This window comes from Nomia melanderi, chromosome 3 (genome assembly GCF_051020985.1).
Source record: "Nomia melanderi isolate GNS246 chromosome 3, iyNomMela1, whole genome shotgun sequence".
In the NCBI taxonomy this organism is placed as follows: Eukaryota; Metazoa; Arthropoda; class Insecta; order Hymenoptera; family Halictidae; genus Nomia; species Nomia melanderi.
Window position 1 is genome coordinate 24,168,896 of NC_135001.1, and position 20,197 is coordinate 24,189,092.

General features: G+C 40.4%; 4 protein-coding genes and 1 long non-coding RNA gene across 32 annotated transcripts in view; 2 read left to right on the top strand and 3 right to left on the bottom strand.

Moving 5' to 3' along the window:
• The window catches only part of sif (guanine nucleotide exchange factor still life), a 35,235-nt gene extending 31,790 nt beyond the window's left edge, over positions 1-3,445 (bottom strand). For 3 of the 17 annotated variants that reach the window (XM_076365406.1, XM_076365408.1, XM_076365393.1), the window contains exon 1: positions 2,473-3,217. The gene's annotated coding sequence lies outside the window, so the exon portion shown is untranslated. The other 14 variants (XM_076365410.1, XM_076365409.1, XM_076365401.1 and 11 more) reach the window with 13 other exon arrangements.
• A 50-nt stretch (positions 3,446-3,495) lies between these two features.
• LOC116429346 (NAD(P)H oxidoreductase RTN4IP1, mitochondrial) lies at positions 3,496-6,438 on the top strand. Of its 8 annotated transcripts, none has more exons than XM_031982201.2 (7): positions 3,496-3,712; positions 4,715-4,990; positions 5,081-5,313; positions 5,425-5,634; positions 5,714-5,826; positions 5,904-6,171; positions 6,271-6,438. In XM_031982201.2, exons 2-7 carry the CDS (start codon positions 4,738-4,740, stop codon positions 6,376-6,378), a joined length of 1,185 nt encoding a protein of 394 aa, XP_031838061.1. In that variant the 5' UTR covers positions 3,496-3,712; positions 4,715-4,737; the 3' UTR covers positions 6,379-6,438. The 8 variants fall into 8 exon arrangements, with proteins under 8 accessions (XP_031838061.1, XP_031838064.1, XP_031838066.1 ...); XM_031982204.2 differs by lacking the exon at positions 3,496-3,712 and adding an exon at positions 3,798-3,960; XM_031982206.2 differs by lacking the exon at positions 3,496-3,712 and adding an exon at positions 3,955-4,101.
• LOC143174307 (uncharacterized) lies at positions 3,677-4,361 on the bottom strand. The gene is made up of 2 exons (XR_012998140.1): positions 4,214-4,361; positions 3,677-4,092 (listed from the first exon to the last, which is right to left on the bottom strand). It is a non-coding gene; the product is annotated as an uncharacterized LOC143174307 (long non-coding RNA).
• Positions 6,439-6,451: 13 nt separating the features above from the next.
• On the bottom strand, positions 6,452-8,656 carry TrpRS-m (Tryptophanyl-tRNA synthetase, mitochondrial). 3 transcript variants are annotated; one of them, XM_031982216.2, is made up of 6 exons: positions 8,015-8,649; positions 7,762-7,929; positions 7,367-7,629; positions 7,155-7,276; positions 6,781-7,051; positions 6,452-6,661 (listed from the first exon to the last, which is right to left on the bottom strand). In XM_031982216.2, exons 1-6 carry the CDS (start codon positions 8,093-8,095, stop codon positions 6,598-6,600), a joined length of 969 nt encoding a protein of 322 aa, XP_031838076.1. In that variant the 5' UTR covers positions 8,096-8,649; the 3' UTR covers positions 6,452-6,597. The 3 variants fall into 3 exon arrangements, with proteins under 3 accessions (XP_031838076.1, XP_031838075.1, XP_076221533.1); XM_031982215.2 differs by having other exon boundaries at positions 6,456-6,693; positions 8,015-8,648; XM_076365418.1 differs by having other exon boundaries at positions 6,456-7,051; positions 8,015-8,656.
• Positions 8,657-8,843: 187 nt separating this feature from the next.
• On the top strand, positions 8,844-17,646 carry LOC116429343 (Inositol hexakisphosphate kinase). 3 transcript variants are annotated; one of them, XM_076365416.1, is made up of 9 exons: positions 8,844-9,626; positions 10,012-10,138; positions 10,272-10,398; positions 10,518-10,597; positions 10,956-11,131; positions 11,273-11,478; positions 11,747-12,028; positions 15,920-16,141; positions 16,207-17,645. In XM_076365416.1, the coding sequence occupies exons 1-9, from the start codon at positions 9,501-9,503 to the stop codon at positions 16,421-16,423; spliced, it is 1,563 nt and encodes a 520-aa protein (XP_076221531.1). In that variant the 5' UTR covers positions 8,844-9,500; the 3' UTR covers positions 16,424-17,645. The 3 variants fall into 3 exon arrangements, with proteins under 3 accessions (XP_076221531.1, XP_031838055.1, XP_031838056.1); XM_031982195.2 differs by having other exon boundaries at positions 8,845-9,626; positions 15,917-16,141; XM_031982196.2 differs by lacking the exon at positions 8,844-9,626 and adding an exon at positions 9,635-9,931 and having other exon boundaries at positions 15,917-16,141; positions 16,207-17,646.
• The last annotated feature ends 2,551 nt before the right edge of the window (positions 17,647-20,197 follow it).

A 20,197-nucleotide genomic window follows, 5' to 3' on the forward strand; every position in this document is an offset into this window, starting at 1 on the left:
AGTAAGGCGAATCAAACAATACGTAGTATTAGTCTTTGACAAATAACAAAATGAAAATTCGGTTAAACGATCGAGTAGCGATACTCGTTCGGCTCTACTGATCGTTATCAAGGTGCAGCCGTTAGTATGCAGCCAGCCTTTATCGGTAAAGTATTAAGACAAGTAACAAGATTGGATACTACTTTCAAGTTGCCTATAATTTGAACTCCTTTGTTTGCTCGTGATACAGGTACTTTTCTGTGTATGTGTGTTGCGTGTACACCCTTATGTACTATTAATTTATAATACCGTAAGCGATACGACTGCTGCCAACAGTGTATACGATGCAAAATGTTTCATAAACGTATCATAATTCCGAGTCAATGTATCGTACGATAGAAACTAAACGAAACTTTCGGTCAGCTTAGTCATTGTTCAGTCAACGAAGACGCGTGTGACAAGTTTCTGAACACTATATGGATTTCGAGTTTAATGCAGATAACACTTGTCATCTGCGGCTAAACATGAATGGGGCGAGTGTATAAGCCGGCCCCATTTGTCGTGTTTACTTTACCCTCGACTTTTGCAGATTCACTTGTAGCGAATCAACGAATCAACGAATCAACGAGTCACGGATTAGAAATTACTAAGGTCACGATCCGAGTAAAGGATTTCCTCTTTTATCGTGAACGCCTGTATCGTACAGTCAACATTTTTTCGCCGAACGAACGTTCAAAGTGAACCATTTCACACCTTTATCGTACCTACACGATAATCGTTGCACAATAACGTGTCTCCGATCGACACGACAGACACCGCCTAGTTGTTAGGTGGAACCTCAGCCTGGTTTTCGAGTAAACACTGCGCCAGCCAGGATGCACCACCCGCTGTCCACCGCTCAATCAACGCCCCTTACGTTCTACCCACCTTTTAGTACAAGAAACTCGGCGACACCCGCCCCTGATGAAAATTTTCACGCCTCAAAATTATTACACCTTCTTTTGCTATGCGACGTTGCTCTCTATCGCTCCTTTCTGTCGAATTCTCTTCATTCTTTGCGCTTTTACTACACCTTTACAGTCGCTTTTTCTTCTTCGTACGCCCTCTCGCCCCACCGCCAGCCCCAGCCCCGGCTCGCCCTCCCTGCCAACCTTCCTCTTTCTCTATCACACACACTCTCTCTCTCTCTCTCTCTCTCTCTCTCTCTCTCTCTCTCTCTCTCTCTCTCTCTCTCTCTCTCTCTCTCTCTCTCCCTCTCTCTCTCTCTCTCTCTCTCCACTCTATGCTCCATCTCTTTCGTTCCTGTCGTTTTTCTTTTTCCCCTTTTTTCCTTCCGACATAAATGCGTGCACGCATATTCGTATACGTAGCCAAGTACATACATGTGCAACACAAATCTTCGTCTTCACTCTTATTCTTACACTTCCAGCTCGCATACACGCTTCACGTTCAATGTCGATGTTACGAGATAAAACTCACCGTTAGTAATGTGTATCTCCGAGGTGTGCGAATTCTTAATTCGTAATGTTGCAACGGGACACGATAAGAGACAATGAAAAAGAGAAAAAGGAGGGACAAGGAGTGGTACAAACGATATAGCTGCGTGGAAAGGAGAGGCAGAGAGAAAAAGAAAAATGAAAGCAACGCTGTGCGAGAACAAGTAAGAGACGGACAGATAAACGTGCAAGTGGAGAGGGGTTAGCGACGGTGCCAAAGAAGGGATGGGCAGCCGTGGTCGTAGTAGAGGGGCGGGATCATGGTATCCACCCTTCCGAAAAGTAAATAATTCGCGTGCGATTATCTATCGATGCGGCGTCAAGAATTAACCAAGTAGCAAACACTCGACCGACGGTATCTCCTAAACTGAAAAGACTGTACGCCGAAGTTTGTCCGGTATTTCGCGCGAAATCCTCGCGGACGACGTAGCCATGGATACTGCAGGATCGAGCAAAAGAGGCGACTGCCCCGTTACCCACCTCCCCTTCTTCTACGAATGCGCGCCCCTCGACCGAAAATGTCAATATCCTCTCTTGCTGCGCCCGCGATGCGCTCCATGTTACTCTGAACAGCCCTCTACGCGTTTTCTATTCCTCCCTCTCTCTACTGCACACACCTACCTTCCATTCGCTCTCGCTCACTTTTATCACTATTTTATTCTTGCCCCCTTTATTTTTCAATCCCTTGCCACTTTTTAACCCTTTAACCAGCATTTCATCCTTTCCTTCCTTCCACCCTTCTCTCGTTCTCTCCTACTCTCCTTCTACCCTCCTTCTACCCTCCTTCTACTCTTCTACCCTTCTACCCTTCTACCTTTCTACCCTTCTACACTTCTACACTTCTACACTTCTACACTTCTACACTTCTACACTTCTACACTTCGCCCCTCGATCTGCCTCGCCCGTTCTCCATCTACTCTACCTTTCGTCTCATCTACCGCTCTGAATTTTTACACCTTACTCGATATTCTCTCCTTTCCGTCGTCGATATGCTTACTCGGTCGACTCGCGATCGCTTCACGATCCAGTTCTCCTCGATTCGCCCGCTGGTCAACAAACGACAAGGAAATGACACACCGAGACCTGAATCTTTCCAATGGAGTTTACAGTTTACACCATCGTTCGCCTTTTTTCCTCCTTCCGTTGTCTTTTCATTTTAAATACTAGTTCACTCTCAATCACTGTACCATGCTTATTTTCCCGCACTGTACTCCACTGCCCGATCTTTTCTTCGACTCACCATGAAACGAGTACGGGGTGGTGATCACTGTCACCGTTGTTGTCGTTGTCGCTGTCGCCGTCGTCGTCGTCGCCGTCGCCGTCGCCGTCGCTGTCGTAGTCTCCGTCGTCGCCGTCGCCGTCGTCGTCGTCGTCGTCGTCGTTGTAGTCACCGCCGTGCCTCTATACCGAGGCGTAACCATAGCGATTACCGATCGATTTGGTCATGCGCAACCTCGCTTATATTTTACGTATCTGCCTATGCATGTGTATGCAACGTAAAAGAACCGTCCTCCGTCGTTTCTTGCGATTTCACAAATAAACAATTCTGTGACACGCTGTACAACGTTTTCCCAACCAGCCGTCCACAATCGGTCTTGGTTACTTTTATTTCCTGTTACCCTATTAGAGTCTCCTATTAAATCACTCGACAAAATCTGACCGCATAACGTACAATTAACACTTTGCATTCCTAGCCAAACTAAACTTGTGTATCGCATCCTACGCGTACGCGCGTGTCGCATGCCTCTTCGTAACCAATTGCAGCTATCGCAGAATCCTGAACGCATCGCGCACAGTCTTGTCGACGGAACGTACAGAACCAAAGTTTTCTGAACGAAACGAAACAAAGGAATTCAAACGAGTGGTGCGAAATGTCGACAGAAATTCGAATTCAAACATCGTTTGTTGCTTTGTCCCGCGCTGCATCGTGATTGGTTCTACTTACCGAACTAAGATTCCGAAAGCTCTCGTACGCGCTGAAACTTGCGACGATACCCCAGCATCGCTGCGAGTGATGGGTTTCAGTCTTTCAAGGCCGCGATACAGCTTGCGGTCAAACGATATGTGAAACAGACTCGAACCCATCGCTGGTAGCGATGCTTGCATCGCCAGCTGTTTTAACGTGTACGAGGACCTTCATGGACAAATCTGACGAACGCGGACCGCACATGTAGGAAACAAAACGAAACTTTCCACTCTCGTTCGATTACAATATTTTTATTCCTTTATTTCTTCAAGTAGGTATACACATCAATCAAATATATTAATAAAAATCAACTCGCCGTTGGCTTCAACTTTTCACTTTGTTTCTGTAGATTGAAGAATATCAAATTTCTTTCCTCCTTCCTTTTCGAACTTTATACCAATTCTAATAATAACAATAATGCTTATAATATCAAACTTATAATATAATAGCAAAATGCTGACATTCGATTGATTTTGTCTACTTTGTGATCAATCTTCTTACGATGAAACCATATTCCAAGTAAAATGATCAAATTATACCTTGAAATTATACATCTAAACGAGGAATCTTCTTGTATCGATCAACCAAAATTACTTGAAACATTCGACAAAAATTCACTTTCAACAACGAAAACAGGCATTTCGGCATAACCTACAAGATGTGATCAAACAGTTTGGGGATATAATTTGCGAATCATGATAAACGCAATATTAGAATCTGTTACTCGATTATACCATTTTCTATTGCTTATTCTACAAACTCGTCCAATTACCTTCGTCAACCATGTCCTTTATTTAGTGTAGTTTAGTTTAGCTATCGGTTCGTTTTACTTTACGGAAACCGTGTTTCATCAGTATTAAACAATTTCTTAGAAAAGCAATTTCTTCTTCAAGAACTTTTCATTTGAAATTCAATTTTATTCAGTTTAATATACTTCTGAAAGTTGAACAAACTATAGATAGAGCTTTATTAAATCTCTATTCTAACCAAAAGCCTTTTAATGAGAAATATTTTAGAAATGTAAAAGTCCTTTCCGAAGTCGAAATCACTATTGAAAATTGACGAAAATGCGAAATATTTGTGAAACGTATGATATCGCAGCTGAATGAAGATCATAACCGATAAAACTTGATGCGTTTGTAAAATAAGCAACAGAGAATCACATTCTCAAATTTCATATACTAAAATTCTACATTTCGCGTTTTGAAACTCCTACCCCCGTATTTTTCTGTTTTTAACGTATCTCATATTTTCCAATTACAATGCTTTCTAGTGTTTCATCGTGATTAATCCGAAATGACGCTAAAGAGGATTGCATGGAGTTTAAGAGTAACATTTGGAAGTATTCGATCGCGATCTGTTAGTCAGCTGTCGACGAAACATAATGAAAATGTTGAAGATAAAATGCAAGCTTGGCAGATACATTCCTATGGTGGTTTAGAAGAACTCAAGTTTTCAAACGTCAGAATTCCAATGATAGCTAGACCAACAGATGTATTGGTAAAAGTTGAAGCGTCTAGTGTAAATGGAATAGACATTGCTATGACAAGTACACAATTTCTTCTTACTTACCATTTTCCAATAACCCAAGCTTAAACGGATCACGTGCAGCATTCATTTTCGTTGTGGCATTTATCAGGAGGATACGGAGCAACAGTCTTAAATTTCATGCGAAGGGCAAAAAATCTTACCAATGGGCGATACGAGAGTTTGGAACTTCCATTGACATTGGGCAGAGATTTTTCTGGTACGATAGCTTCCAAAGGACACGGTGTAGGTGACAGATTAAAGTTGGGTGACAAAGTGTGGGGTGTTGTTCCAGTTGAACAACAGGGTTGTCATGCAAACTATGTAATTGTAGATAGTGCTTTGGTAAATATTAATTTTTTTTATCTACTCAATTATTGGCAGACAGAAACATGATAGTATAACATGTCTACCGTCTAAGGTATGCGAATAGTGTAAACTGATGTTTTCGCTTAGGTCGATTTACATCCTAAAAATATATCTTACATCGAGGCAGCTAGTATATTATATGCAGGGCTTACAGCATGGTCTGCATTATGGCTTACCGGTGGATTGTGTTATAAAACTGTTATACCTTCCAGAAACAACAATAGAGTTTTAATATTGGGTGGTTCAGGTGGTGTAGGAACACTGGCGATACAGCTCGCAAAACTTTGGAACATGCATGTATGTTTTGTGCACGCTCTATGCTACTTATTCGTATTTACACGTACTCAAAGATCTTACAAAAAAGAAATTGATTTAGGTTGTAACCACTTGCAGTAGCGACGCCGTTGATCTAGTTGAAAAAGTAGGAGCTGATGTTGCAATCGATTATAAACTGAATGATGCAGATTCCAAAATAAGTATGGAAGGACCGTACGTAATTTTTTTTACCAACAAACATAGTGTAATACATAGGAGATACAGAACTTCACGATAATCTCTGGCTGTAGATACAACATAATTTTGGATTGCGCTAATCAAGGATTGCATCAAATACGCTCGAAAGGTTATCCTCACTCTACATACATAACGTTGAATTCACCGTTATTAAAAAATATCGATGAACACGGACTGATTGCCGGTGGTGTGAAAAACATAGGAGAGTTAATCAAATATAATGTTCCATCCATCGGAAACAAAGGTTTCGTAAAATGGGGCTTTTTCGTACCTTCTCAAATAGGAATTAGGACTCTTCGAGAATACGTAGAAACTGGAAAGGTACATTATTTATTATCATATAAAAGAGTAAACACATTGATATGGGTTAATTATAGGACTGGCAATTATTATTTGATAATAATGCGTAATTAATTTTAGATTGTTCCTGTGGTTGAAAAGGTATATCCATTTCAAGAATTACCGGTGGCGTATAATCGGGTGGCTCGAGGCCACTTACGGGGCAAAATTGTTATTGATATGAGATAGCGGAAAAGAAACCTTAACAAACAGAAACTGCGTAATTCGATTAAAATAGTATATATTTTACATCAATAGAAATTCATTTATATTTTTTGTACAACACTTTGTATGTTCCTTTTCGTAACGCGTAGCGACACATCAGTTTCGATGCCCACTTTATCTCGAACTTCGTGCCAACAAACTTCAGCGATTTCCGTTGCTCTTTCCTTGCCGTTTTTCAACACTTCATTCAAATATACCGGTTCCTTGATCAATCTTGAGAATTCTTCTCGTATTGGATGCAATTTTTCTATAATTAAATCTGCCAATAATAATTTATATCTGTTTGAAAGAAAAAAGCGGAAAAATGAAATGAAACTCCAAACGATGATTAGAAAATGTACGACAGAAAATTTTCGGTCTTCATACTTTCCAGTGTCCAATCCTTTGACTTCCAAACATATTTGATCCGGCATTTTACCAGTCAGCACAGAATGGATGGTGATCAAATTGGCGACGCCAGGACGTTTCTCTGGCTCGTAAGTTACCTCGGATGTAACATCTGTGATTGCCTTTTTGATCCTGTCTAACAAAATGTCTGGCTCATCCAGAATGTTTATCTTGCTCTTCGGATCGTTGCTCGATTTAGACATTTTCTTTGCAGGATCGCGCAGAGATTTTATTCGTTGACTCGCATTCTCTGTGATACAATGATACGTGTGTGTGCGTGCGTGTATAGTCGTTCACATATCTCCAGAGAGAGTATGCGTGCATGTATGTTTATCCATTGTAAAATAGTTTACCATTTATCAAGGGATTTGGTATGCAAAAAATACAGCCAAATTTCTTGTTAAACGAGACTGCTAACTCTCGTGCTAATTCAACATGCTGAATTTGATCTTGTCCACAAGGAACATGGGTTGTTCTGTATAATACCGTTTGTTTCAATTAACTTTTTTGAGAAAGTAATTTCAATGAGAACAAGTATTTGTTCCATTTCATACAAAACATTTACCTATACAGTAATATATCGGCTGCCTGTAGAACAGGATAGATGTATAAACCTAATGGGATATTTTTTAATGTTTTGCTTTTCTCTCTAAACTGAGGTAAACGCCCTAATCTCGCTAAAGTTGTTACACACCCGAGCACCCAACATAACTCTGTGTGCATAGGCACAGCAGATTGTTGAAACAGTATACTCTTTTTAGGGTCTATGCCACAAGCTAACAATGTTGCCGTCGTTCTTATTATGCTGCCGTGTAATTGTTTAGGATCCTAAGATATATGCTTTTAGTGGAGATTTTGCGATTAAAAAGTTAAATGCACGAATATTTTTATACAAGTATATATTATTATTTTTTATATGTATGAAATTGTAATGTTCTACATGTTCATTTCAAAACTCACGTGCGGCATAGTCATAGAATGCAAATCAGCTACACTCCAAAGAACATTTTCCTCTTCATCCTGTAATTGTACCCACTTTTTAATGGTGCCCAAATAATTACCTACATGAATATCCCCGGTAGGTTGAATCGCAGAAAAGATTCGTTTCGGATAATTACATGTTGAAACCTGTGAATTTCACCTGGTACTTTATACATTTATTTTATACATTTCAAACATTAGCTACATAAGTTTCAATGTATGAAAATTTAACCTTGCGATTGCACTGTTTCATGTGCATACACTTGTAGGTGATATTCCGGAATACGAAAATATTTGTGAGTGGCGTAAACATCTAAACAATAATTTTATCAACGGACTCGTCAATTTAAATCTGTCGTAAATCCTTCAAAGGGTGTATCGTTTAACGCATGGGTAATATCAGGAACAAGTCAGTATTCAGAGTTCTGTATACATTTTATTTTTCTTTCGCGTGTGCCGAGTTATACGTGTATTTACAAATGTAAACCTCTTACGTAGTTTGTGCGCATGCACTTATTTACACACTAAGCAAGCACACGATTTAGCGGCCGCCAGCGGGACGGCACAACGGCAAAAGGGGTCACTCTCTACGAGCTTTGTTTATCGTTCTGATCGATTACGTGACGTAACTTGCATTAAAGGTTCCCAAATCGGTGCCCGTGGTGTCACTGTAATGACACTCTTCTTAACGAAAAGTTACCCCTCTCTGTACCCAAGTACTTTCACCTGTTAACACTGCATGGAACTGCTCCCATACATAGTCTCGGGCAGCTCCTTAAATAGAGGTACTGGGAGAACGCTGTTGCCGAGTTACTAGCGCGAGGGGAGCAAGTTAGACACCCAACGGGTTACGTGTAACCGTATCGACGAACTTATTGGTCAGCTTTCATCTTTTCGCGTCTCATTTTTAATACTAATTTGCTATTGATCGATACGATTACACAGAACCAATCGAAACCATAAACAAAATCCCTAGCTCTCGCTAGGGACTCTTCTTGCGACAACGTGGAGTAAACGATAGGTGTCTATCCTATACCTCGTCTGTGGCTTGAAGCGGTTTTCATAACAAACACAATGGTGTACAGATGTGTCGTATCTTCCTTATTCGCGTTTCGCGATCAAAGAAAATCCCCACACCTCTAGCCCCTGTGAACCACGTGATCACGTTACATCCATACCAGTGCGGCCAGATCGGGGAAATTGAGGGGAATACGGTTTATCCTCTCCTTGGTCTTACCTATGGGTTCTGAGGTGGTTGCGGGAGTTGTTGGGGATACTCGCTGACGAGGAACGAGATAGTAGAAGGGGTACAGCGGAGTGGGGGCAAAAGGTCGTTTCACCTTTTTCTGGCTTCACTGTTCCATACGCATGTCCTTCGATATTCGATGAAAGAATTTGCAATCCCAGCCGTTGTAGGACAGCTGATCCGATGGTATTCGAACGTGCTGCATCGTGCATCCGTTGGTCGTCATGAAAAAGTGACTAATCGCGTTCAAACCGTACGAATATTGCAAAGTTTTGTTCATATCCGAACATAAAAATTCTACGTACAGTAAAACGTCTTACATCGCATGGTGAAACGTTCGAAAACAATGCATCGATTAAATTGTTCGTCACTGCTGGACGGGTGCGAAACGTATTGAGAGACACGAGAACAGGAATCTTACGATTTATTTGGGTTGTTTCGAAACTCGCTCATCGGATCTCAGTAAGCGGTTATGGTATATCTTTCGGGTGTCTGGGGCATGGGAGAGACTAAATCACAGTGCCACAACACAAATAGTTCTTCCTCCTTTCCGCAGGAGAATGATGAAGAAGTCGCGTTGTTGCCACTCAAGAATCAGGTGAGTCGCGCGTTACTCGCGCCATTGTACCAACGAAATTATGCGTTGGATGCTCATCACTTGTTTGTCAGCTTTGATACTTTTGTAGCCTATGTTTGATTTAATCGTGGATCATGCGAATACATTTGTGCTCCAGCGTACTTCACGATTAGGTTGTTATTATTTTTTATTTTTTGTAAAAACAACAAAAATGGAATTCACGAATATGTTTTCCTTTTCTCAATTACGCACACGTATTCACATAAAGGCACAGAGTTACACTTTTCCGTTTCATAAATTTATCATCGTATAACGAAAGTACGTTGGTAAGGATCATCACAGATTGTCTCGTGATAACTGTTCATCTCGTAAATATTGTAAATTTCATATTTTTTATTTTCTCTAGGTCGGCGGACATACTAGATTGCTCTTACTTAACCAGAATACAATTTGCAAGCCACTAAATTGTAGAGAACTTGATTTTTATCAAAACATTCCACAAGATATTCAAATCTTTGTGCCAAAATTTAAAGGTAAGTCTGTTTCAATAATCGTAGGCTGTGTCCACCTTTCAATGGTTAGTTTGTAAGTGTACAACAAGTAGAATAATAATGGTGAGAATAATAACGTTCCAACGATAAACGTTTGTTTCACAAATACCATTAGGTATCATGCAAGCTTCCAACAGTGGGGAAGTGACATTGGAAAAACGATATAGTCCTAGCTTCAGAGAACAAGATAGCAGGCAACAAGGACACAGTTCGACTAAAAGAAAGAGAGACGACGTTCTCAGGTATACCTTTGCAAAATATATATTGAACGATATATATAACGGCTATAGAATTTTTTACGCTATGGAACGACAATAGTATTTATTCAATTGTTATGCGTATTCTTTCATGGCTGCTTCAGAATGAAAATTCATAGAGACAACACTTTAATGGGAATACCAAAACCAGGAGTGCATTTGGATACCACACCCAACAGACAGTGTACGTACGCGATACGTTCTCAGTATAAACGGCTAGCACCAGAAACTTGTTGGTAGATTGCGGACGTTACTGCGATACAATTATATGTTTCACAGTAATTGATCTCATAGCATAAATTAATTGATAATTCTACGAGATTTTATAAAATTTTCTGTTACATTGTTTTGCTTTATAAGACTGTCTATTCCAAATTATTCCGATTCCGAAAGATTCTTATGAATGGAATGTAAAGCGATAATCAAAGTAGCAAAGGAATTCATTATAAGTTCGTGCCTTTATTATTTGCGAATAGTCGTACGATTCTCCTGTGTGAAAAAAAAATTTATATATATATATGTATATGTATACGTATATATAGATTTTCTTTTATTGGAGAACATAACATCGCGGTACACACATCCGTGCATCCTGGATTTAAAAATGGGGACCAGGCAGCACGGTGACGATGCATCCGCTGAGAAACGCAGCAAACAAATTGCAAAATGTGCTGCCAGTACATCAGCTTCGTTAGGCGTTCGACTATGCGGGATGCAGGTTCGTTGATACCTTATTCATATTTTCAATGCACAGAATGGACGCATTTAGTCGTCGCTTAACGGGACAAGATGATGTGTTCATAGCAGTGGGAACAGTAATTCCGCTTCCATCGTACAAGTAACAAATTTTATTTGGTAGGTTTATCAAGCCGACACCAATCATTATGTCAAGCGAGACAAATATTGGGGCAGAGAATTGAACGAAGAAGGTTTCAAGGCAGCGTTGTATCGCTTTTTTCACAATGGTTTTCGTTTGCGAACATTAGCAATTGAAAAAGTTGTGTCCAAGTTGGAACAGTTACGTCGCGCAATCGAAAGACAAAGTAGTTATCGATTTTATTCGTGGTAAGTACAAGCCCATTTTAAATTATTTGTTTCTGTTTATGTAGTATTTCGGTCGATTCGTTTAAAATTGCATACAACGATTATCGCAAGATATTCAATGGTCAAACGAATCAACGGTTAGATTACCTCTTTCATCCCCGATCGGATTAATAATTAACGGTTAATGCTAAGAATTCACGAATAAAGACGAATCTCGCGATTGTTTCGAAAGGAAAGCGTTTCGAATGTCTGAATCTCGGACGCGAGATTCAACGTTTTTCATTTCCAGTTCGTTGCTGATCGTGTACGAAGGATACGAGGTGAACGATTTTTCGGGGTTGAATCATTCCTCGTCCGCTTTACAAACAGAAGGAGAATCGACCAATTCTAGTTTCGTCGACGACGTTGTCGCAAATACTTCGGAAGTGTGCTACGACGCGGATACAAGCAACAGTTCCACGGACTACAATCTTTCAGTCCAGGAAGAAATCAGTCAAGCAACTTTGCACAAAGGATTCGGTGAAGCAGCTGCAAGAGGAGCCAAGAATGCCGCTTTCTTTTATCCTCCAAGGTTTGTTACGATCAACTATTTTTCATTTATTTACCGACCTATTGTAGACCTGGTCGATAATTTTCTACAGGAAAAGGAAAGAAAAAGCAAAAGAACAGAAAAGAAAAGAAAACGGATAATCGGTCGCTTCGTTTCATTCCGTTTCGATTCGATTCGAAGAGCAAATTTTTCATTGTTCGCGAAATAAGAGATTCTTTGTTTCAAGCTTGTTATGCTCAGGGAGATGTCGCATAGCGACCTTCTGTCGATTTTTTCGAATCTGTTTCCCTGTTAACCTGTTGCCTTATGGTTTGTTTCGTAACGTACAGTTACTACGTTCCTCGTAATTTCTCAAAAGAAAAAGAAAAAGAAAAAGAAAATCTGTAAATTTTCACTTATTCGAACCTTTTCGCCGTAACCGAGTAGGCTGTCAATACGCTGTCGTTGTACGGATCAATAGCAGAGAGAATTTACGTATTGTACTTGAACACCTTACCGTGGACCGAGGTCTGATGTCATTTGACTCAAACACTTTGATGAAAACAATTACACGCCAGAACGATTAAATTTGAAAAATAGACCTCTTACAGATACAATTTTTAGTGGATAATTTTGATAATGCTTAATAACTAGTACACAAACAGCGTTCAACGATGGATGATTGTAGTTTACCTTTAGTATACAACGACCGATCGGAAATATTAATGACGGGAAAACAGTAGCTGATATTCTTCAAAATCTCAAATTGAAACGAATTAATGATATTCATGTTTACCAGTTTAAATATAATGCTTTGATGATGAGTCCGAGTCGATGTAATAAGGCAAACGGTTATAACGAATGCAAGTGATTAGCAACGTTTCGGGAGCATTTCGCGATTGAACGGCTTTTTCTTTTCCAATGTTTGCGAGAAAACGAGGAGAAGGAGGAGAGCGAGGAGAAGGAGAAGAAGGAGGAGGAGAAGGGGGAGGAGGAGGTGGGTCAACATTATTACGTTGATCTCGGACGGCAGAACGAATAAGTAGCCTTTCTATCACGACTCGGCACAGAACGATTCGAATTGATTGAAATTCATCGCGATTTTGCTATCGTAGTACCGTTCTCACGCAAAAATCAATGGTGTGCGGACAAAATGTTGTTACTCGTCCGTACGATTTAAGGGATTCATGTTCTGCATCTTACTAGATCTAGCGGAAGGAGTCAAAGATGGTAAATCGTTACAGGTATTTAACCCTCGGACAGCGGAGTCCTTTGATCAGGCGTGTAGCTAAGCAGGACGATTCTGATCCACATAAGTTGGAGAAGTCAGCCGCATACTACTATAATTGTACGAGCGTATAACAAGACCAGATTCACACTATCGGTTCGTTTTCGATCCGCTCGCGTCCCGCTTAACATTCCCTCGTTGTTCAGTGTTTACTGTTTCCGAGAAACGTGGACGGAGCAAAGTCGAAGAGCGAGGTCGTACCGAGACCCGTAGCGCGGAGACGCGCCTCTTAAACAGTCGAATAACATTCGATCGAACCCCGAGCGTATGAGTCGAGACCGGGTCGAGAGCTGACCGATAGTATGTATCGGGCCTAAGCCGTATATACTATACAATGTATAGTTGCTTTTACTCTGCGCCAACTACGAGAGAATGAAACTGACCGATATGTAATTAAAGGGGGAAAATAGGTGACGAAGGTACTTTAAGAAAACTCGATAGAATAATAAGAAGATACTAAGAATAAAAGGAAATAACGTATTAGGTAATCCAAAGATTTCTCGATGCTCCACTGCTTTATCGATTCGATTCGATGCGTCGACCGACTAGAACAATCCTATATAATATATAATACAGAAACTCGTTGAAAGGATATTTCTGCGAGGTAAGACGAGACCACCAAGCGCAGCGAAAGGTACGATAGAAAGCATTTTGTAACGTGGTCGGGGGAAACTGGATGTTCTTCGGATCTTTCTCCAGGCGATTATTGCTTATTAATTATTCGAACTCTGTGCAAAATTATTTTATTATTTTGGACAAAGCTGTTGTACGCGTAGACGTGAAATGAGCTTTTCATTGGCAGTTGTTTTCTCTTTTCTCTTCATCGAGAGAACATTTCGAGAAAACGGAGTACGCACGGAGAGAATATATCGAGTCGAGAAAGTCATTGAAAGCAATGGCAAGCATTCGAAGGATGAAAGATCAAATAGATTGACACAGTAATAAAATTGGTATTATGGCATAGTCGATATGCGGTCTCTCGGGATGCTGCGAGCGCAACAAGAATGTTCTATCGTTCTATCCTGAATATGCGATGAATTCGTTATTGGAAAGTATTTGTCTTGGCGGCGTGAAGATACGCGCATAAACATGCTTGCCGCTTCGAGTATACCTATGACCTATGCTACAGACTTGGCGCGTGCTATTATCGGTCTCCCATGTGTGTGGATTAAAATGATCCGGCTTCGCTGGCCGAGGGTTAACGGTTGCTCGTACAATCGGCCGGACAGCTTTTCGGTTCTTTCCGGTAGAATTCACCCAACTAGAATCTAACGGGTAATTTGATCATCCGAATGAACCTTCTCAACTCGGTCAAGATGGTACGTTTGTATATTTTGCTGCTCATATCATACTTCCATATGAAATCCCAAAAATCGGCAATAATCGTTTCGTTGGTCGACACGTTGAATGCCGGATGATTTTTGCATGGTTCGCCCGCGGAGCCGGAGTTTTTACGAGAAGAACTTTACCGGTACACAAAATATAACTGTGCGGGTAAAATACAACACTAAATTGTTTAACTGTTGTGCGGGGAATCGGACATCTGCGTACCCATCATTTCTTTCTTTTTCTTTTCTAGACGATTTCTCACATTCTCATACGAGTATGAGAAAAATCGTTCCGAATCTCCATCCTTTGGACGCTTCTACGGCAATATACGTTTCGAAAATAAAAGATTGTAATACGCCAAGTTCGAATAGCCACGAACATTTTGCTCTAGCCCGTATAAATTGCTTTTGCGTTGATCCTGTCGAATATCGCCGCTTTCCGTTACATTGTCATTAACATCGATATACACTTTACAAACAAACGAACAAACGATCCTCGAGTTAATGGAAATATAACGTATCTTATATTGTGGGGCAAACTGACCTATCAGGATGAAAAGGTCATCGAGCACCGGTGATTGTTAACCGGTCCGTGGCATTCAACGTGTAATGTTCAAACTCGAAACGTACCGCATCGAAATCGAAGCGTACGTACGATTTTGCGACTCTTATTAATCCCTTGCCTTATGATTCATTTTCCGACTAAACCCCCAAAAATCACTTTATTGTCGATGCATTGTTCGCGAGAAAAGAAATTGCATGTTCATTGGGGATGTATAGGTTCAATGGTGTGTAAGGCAAGGTCTGGATTAATATTACAGTATTGATAAATCTTCAACCGTTTGAGTGCCAGTTGTTTGACAAATTCTATCGAGGTGTACGAAACGGCGATTGAATTTGAACCACGCGGTCACCTTCCGTAACGCTGAAACGATTCACTGAAATTGAAGTTATTCGGATTTCCACGAATGATTTCGATGCCACTGATATTTATCGATAACGACACTTGCAGCGTCTACACCTCGCTTTTCCTTCCCGTGTCGTTTCCTTCCTTCGTGTAGCGACCAACGCCAGGCGATCGCTTCGATTCTTAAATGCTCCGAGGTCTGCGTTTTCTTACACAGGCGGCGTTGAAATGGCGAAGGTGCGCAAAAATTGACAAACAACTCGGATTAACAAAACGAATCTAAACGTATACTTTTTTTTTTACGCACCAGCGCACGTTTCGACGCGTCTCGATTTAGAAAGAGAAAAATCTTATTCGGTTATCGAACGACTAATGACTTTTACCGTGCGATGAACTCGTAACCGTAGCAGCGAGGAGACCGTTTTCGACGAATCTAGCGTCGACAGCTTGATCGACACGGTGCTTCAACAAACGACGACTCCCAGATACGAACAATGGATGATTTACGGAGGCTCGAACGATGAATTTTGTTTCGAGCAAAGTTCCGATATAGCGGAGGACGTTGGTTCCGATACGGAAATTGGCTCGGACAGCGGCCCGAAAAGACAAAGGCACGTCGAGTGCGCCAGCAGGTAGGCTCTCAGCAGTGGCAGCGTTGCTAATCTTCTCAACGAATAACCAATCGTTTGTTCCACAGGTACACGCCGTCTTCTTATCGGACCAAAAACAAACCAAAGTCTCAAGAAGCGCTCGTCGATGTGAGAATGATTGATTTTGCTCACACAACTTTTGTCCACAGTTCATCCATGCCCTGCAATTCGAGCTCCATGGTTCACCAAGGGCCGGATTGCGGTTTCCTCACGGGTCTCGACAGTTTGAGACGGTTCCTTCTTGAAATTTTGAACGAGGGTTGAACCGAGACAATTTACGCGGAGGACTCCAACGACAAACCGATGTGTACATATTTCCAGTGTAGAATGTTTACGTTGCGAATCCACGTGTGTATAATAAAAGAAAAGAAATAAAGAACTGGCAGAAGGACGGCGAGAAGAAAGGAGAGCAGCATGGAGAGAGGAAAGGTGGGATGAATGATCGGTGGATAGGAAAAAGGAAGAAAGGAAGAAAGGAAGAAAGGAACGAGGTTGTGTGGATATATTTTACAATCAATTTGGATCGCGTCTTCTTTTCTTTTTTAACAAGCACCCTCCAATTACTTTCATTATTCATTCATTTATTGGCCACTGACAAGGGATGGGATGGACGACCAGTCGCGCCGTTTGCTGCGATTTCGTGGCCCGTGGTTTCAAATACCAATCGTATGAACAAAAGAAAGCAGACGAGTATTTTCTTGACATCGAAGAACAGAACAAACTTTTCTTTCGAATTACAACCGTACACATCCTTATCCCTTGTCTACGACGAGACATGCGATATCGTTGATATTACTCATTTGTTCGTACGAACCGCGAATCGGACCGGACGAACATAACACGTCGACGAACACGATCAACCTAGTGGAATATAAACATCAAGATGCTCGGGGAAATCAATGTTTCGATTCGTTTACGTTACTCATTGCAACGCGCACAATCCAAATAATGTCTATTATTTGTTCGACTTTGTTTCGAGTATATAAGTTTCATTTGATACAATATATTCTTTCTTTGAATTTCATTTAATATCGAGAATCAAGGAAAATGACTACCGAATGTGTTCAGGAGAAAACTGTATAGCGCTTAATTACCACTAGTACGATTAACATGAAAAATGTGTTAAAAACGGTACGTTTTATCCGCGAGTTTCCTATCAAGTTGCTGGTTACACGGCAAATCTCAGTTGGACGACTAAATACAAATACGACGATAAAATGCACTTTATTTTGAAAGAATGTTCCCGCCGTTTTACAATATATGGTTGGTTGTAAGCACAAAGATAGATGCCTTAACGGCGAGAACTGAACTTCATAGTGAATGTAAATAAAAGTAATAAATAAATAAACGAATGAACAAATGGATATAAATAAATTTACTTAAAACATGAATACATAAGTAATTAAATAAATAAAATGACATACATAGTACGAACGTAGATAAATGTAACTATTTTTTTTCTTATTGAAATGAATAAATAAATAACGAAATAAAGAAATGAAGAAATTGGAATAAAATTATGTCAGATTTGTTTTGGGGAATGTTCGGCAACCCATGTAACGCGGTTTGTTTCCAATTTTTTTTAACAAATATTTCTCGCTCCACGCGTTTACTTTTAATCGGATCAGACTAAAAGTTACTCGAGTAAAGATTTTCTGTGTGTACATAGTCTGGTGTGATTACATAGTCTGGGGCATTTTCGAACCTTTTCCCAATATCTGTAATGTGTAAGACAAGGACAGATATAGTGTTCCCGGTGCCACCTCCCTCGGAAAAACATCTCATCAGTCCCTGATACGTACGCGCGAAGCATCAAAACAGAGGAGGTATCACGGGAATGGTGTCATCTAGGGTTGCAGCCCCGAACTACGTGCGCCATGCAAATGGAAAAAAACAACGATATCGGCAACGAATTCATTAATAACTCGACTCTCACGAACAATTTGTGAACATTTGCAATTTAGGATCATAGAACGGACCTTCCCCTAATTTTCCGTAACGCTTTGGATAGTATTTTGTGCCGCGTTAATTATTTATTAATTATTTTCCGAGATGACGTCCCAAGCAACATAGAATTTTTTTTCTGGTGCTCAATATAACAATGAGTTTCTCACTTAATAGGCATAATTGGTGAATATTTGCGACTGAAGAAATTAGAATGTACCGATGGCAACATTCTGGTAGCGGTTTGAATCATATTTGAGTTGCGAGTAAGGAGTTATTAGCGATTTTTTGATGTGCTGGTTGTGTTTCATAAGAACGTATTCAGTAACGCGACTATTCACTTGATAGTGATTTTTTTTTAGTCTGTTTTCTTGTAGATCTGCAATTTCTAACAGTTGCTCCGTTATCTATGTTCCACAATCTTTCATTTGAGCTATCAAAAGTAGTAATTGACCCACGGAAAAGCTGTAGAAAAGCTAATGCAAAGACAGGGGCATATTATGCCTGTGTAAAGACGGTTGCAGTTCGGCAGGAGCAACAAGTTCGGTTCGGTAAGACAAGGACAGAAGTAAGCATCCTCCTTGGAAAAAGCATCTCATCAGTCCCTGGTACGTACGCGAGAAGCATCAGGAGAAAGGAGGTATCCGAAAGTGCGGCATCTAGCGGCGAGACCTAAGAACTACATGTGACATGTCGATAGAGAAGAAATAGACGAAATCAGCGGCGAATACATTATCAATTAAGCTATTACGAATAAATTGTTAACCTTTGCAATATGAGATTGTAGAATGGACCTACCCCTACTTTCTTATGCACCACTGAAGGAACTTTGCGCCGCGTTAATTATTTATTAATTATTTACCGACATGATGTAAGAAGATAAAGTAGAATTCCTACAGGTGCCCAATAAACAATCAAGTTCTTGACATAATAGGCACAAATTGAGAACATTTATGATCGTAGATATTAAGTTAGACCACCACACATATTCAGTAGCATTTTGAACTACATTCGAACAGTAATTAATAAGTTATTAGCGATTATCTAGTGAGTTCACTGCGTCGGTAAAAAAAAAAGGTTGGTGGCGTCATCTAGCGGCCGAGAATTCCCTAAGCTAATCCCTATACCTGTAATGTGTACGACAAGGACAGTCATGCCGTGCGACAAGGACACACAATTACTCTCAAGAGACACCTCCTTGAAAAAGCATCTCATCGATTCCTGGTACGTACGCGCGAAGCATCAGGGCTGAGGAGGTATTCGAAAGTGCGCCATCTAGCGGCAACAGCTACAAACTAAACGCGACATGTCAATGGAGAAGAAATCTACGTAATCAGCAGCTAATTCATTATCAACTATACTATTTCAAAGAAATCGTTAAAATTTGCAATTTAAGTTTGCAGAATGAATCTTTCCCTACATTCCTATTTCGCAGCGGAAGAGATTTAGTGTCACCTTACTTATTTCTCAATTATTACCCGAGACGAGGCCAGAAGGTAACGTAGAATTTGTTGATGGATCAATGGTTAACAATCAATTTTTTCACTTACTAGGGACAAATTGAGAACAATAATCTTCGTAGAAATTAGGCTATACTTTAGAGAAAATTCAGTAAAATTTTGAACCACATTCGAGTAGTAATTAATACGTTATTACCGATTACCTGGTGGGTAGGCTGCGTCGTTAGGAACGAGGATTAGTGGCGCCATCTAGCGGTCGAGAATTTCCGAAGCTTCTCCCTGTGCCCGTAATGTGCAAGACAAGAACAGATATACTGTGCGACAAGGACAGAGATTCACTCTCCGGTGATACCTCCTTGAAAAGGCATCTCATCGGTTCCTGGTACGTACGCGCGAACCATGAGGACGGAGGAGGTATCCGAAAGTCCGCCATCTAACGGCAATAGCTATGTACTAAAGAAGACATATCGATAGAGAAGAAAACTTCGAAATCAGTCGGTAAGTCATTATCAACAAAACTATTACGAATCAATTGTTTACCTTTGCAATTTGAGATTCTGGAATGGACATTCCTCTACTTTTTAATGCAAACACTGATGTAATTTTGTATCGCGTTAATTATTTCTTAATTATA

Excerpts from the sequence above, each read along its gene's own strand:
- LOC116429346 (XM_031982201.2), top strand. The coding sequence starts at position 4,738 with ATGACGCTAAAGAGGATTGCATGGAGTTTAAGAGTAACATTTGGAAGT. Across the intron at positions 5,635-5,713 it reads CAAAACTTTGGAACATGCAT|GTTGTAACCACTTGCAGTAG; the intron begins GTATGTTTTGTG and ends AAATTGATTTAG. Across the intron at positions 6,172-6,270 it reads AATACGTAGAAACTGGAAAG|ATTGTTCCTGTGGTTGAAAA; the intron begins GTACATTATTTA and ends AATTAATTTTAG.
- TrpRS-m (XM_076365418.1), bottom strand. The coding sequence starts at position 8,095 with ATGTTTACGCCACTCACAAATATTTTCGTATTCCGGAATATCACCTAC. Across the intron at positions 7,930-8,014 it reads TGAAACAGTGCAATCGCAAG|GTTTCAACATGTAATTATCC; the intron begins GTTAAATTTTCA and ends TGAAATTCACAG. Across the intron at positions 7,277-7,366 it reads GCCGATATATTACTGTATAG|AACAACCCATGTTCCTTGTG; the intron begins GTAAATGTTTTG and ends GGTATTATACAG.
- LOC116429343 (XM_031982195.2), top strand. The coding sequence starts at position 9,501 with ATGGTATATCTTTCGGGTGTCTGGGGCATGGGAGAGACTAAATCACAG. Across the intron at positions 10,399-10,517 it reads AAGAGAGACGACGTTCTCAG|AATGAAAATTCATAGAGACA; the intron begins GTATACCTTTGC and ends TGGCTGCTTCAG. Across the intron at positions 11,132-11,272 it reads TTCGACTATGCGGGATGCAG|GTTTATCAAGCCGACACCAA; the intron begins GTTCGTTGATAC and ends TTTATTTGGTAG.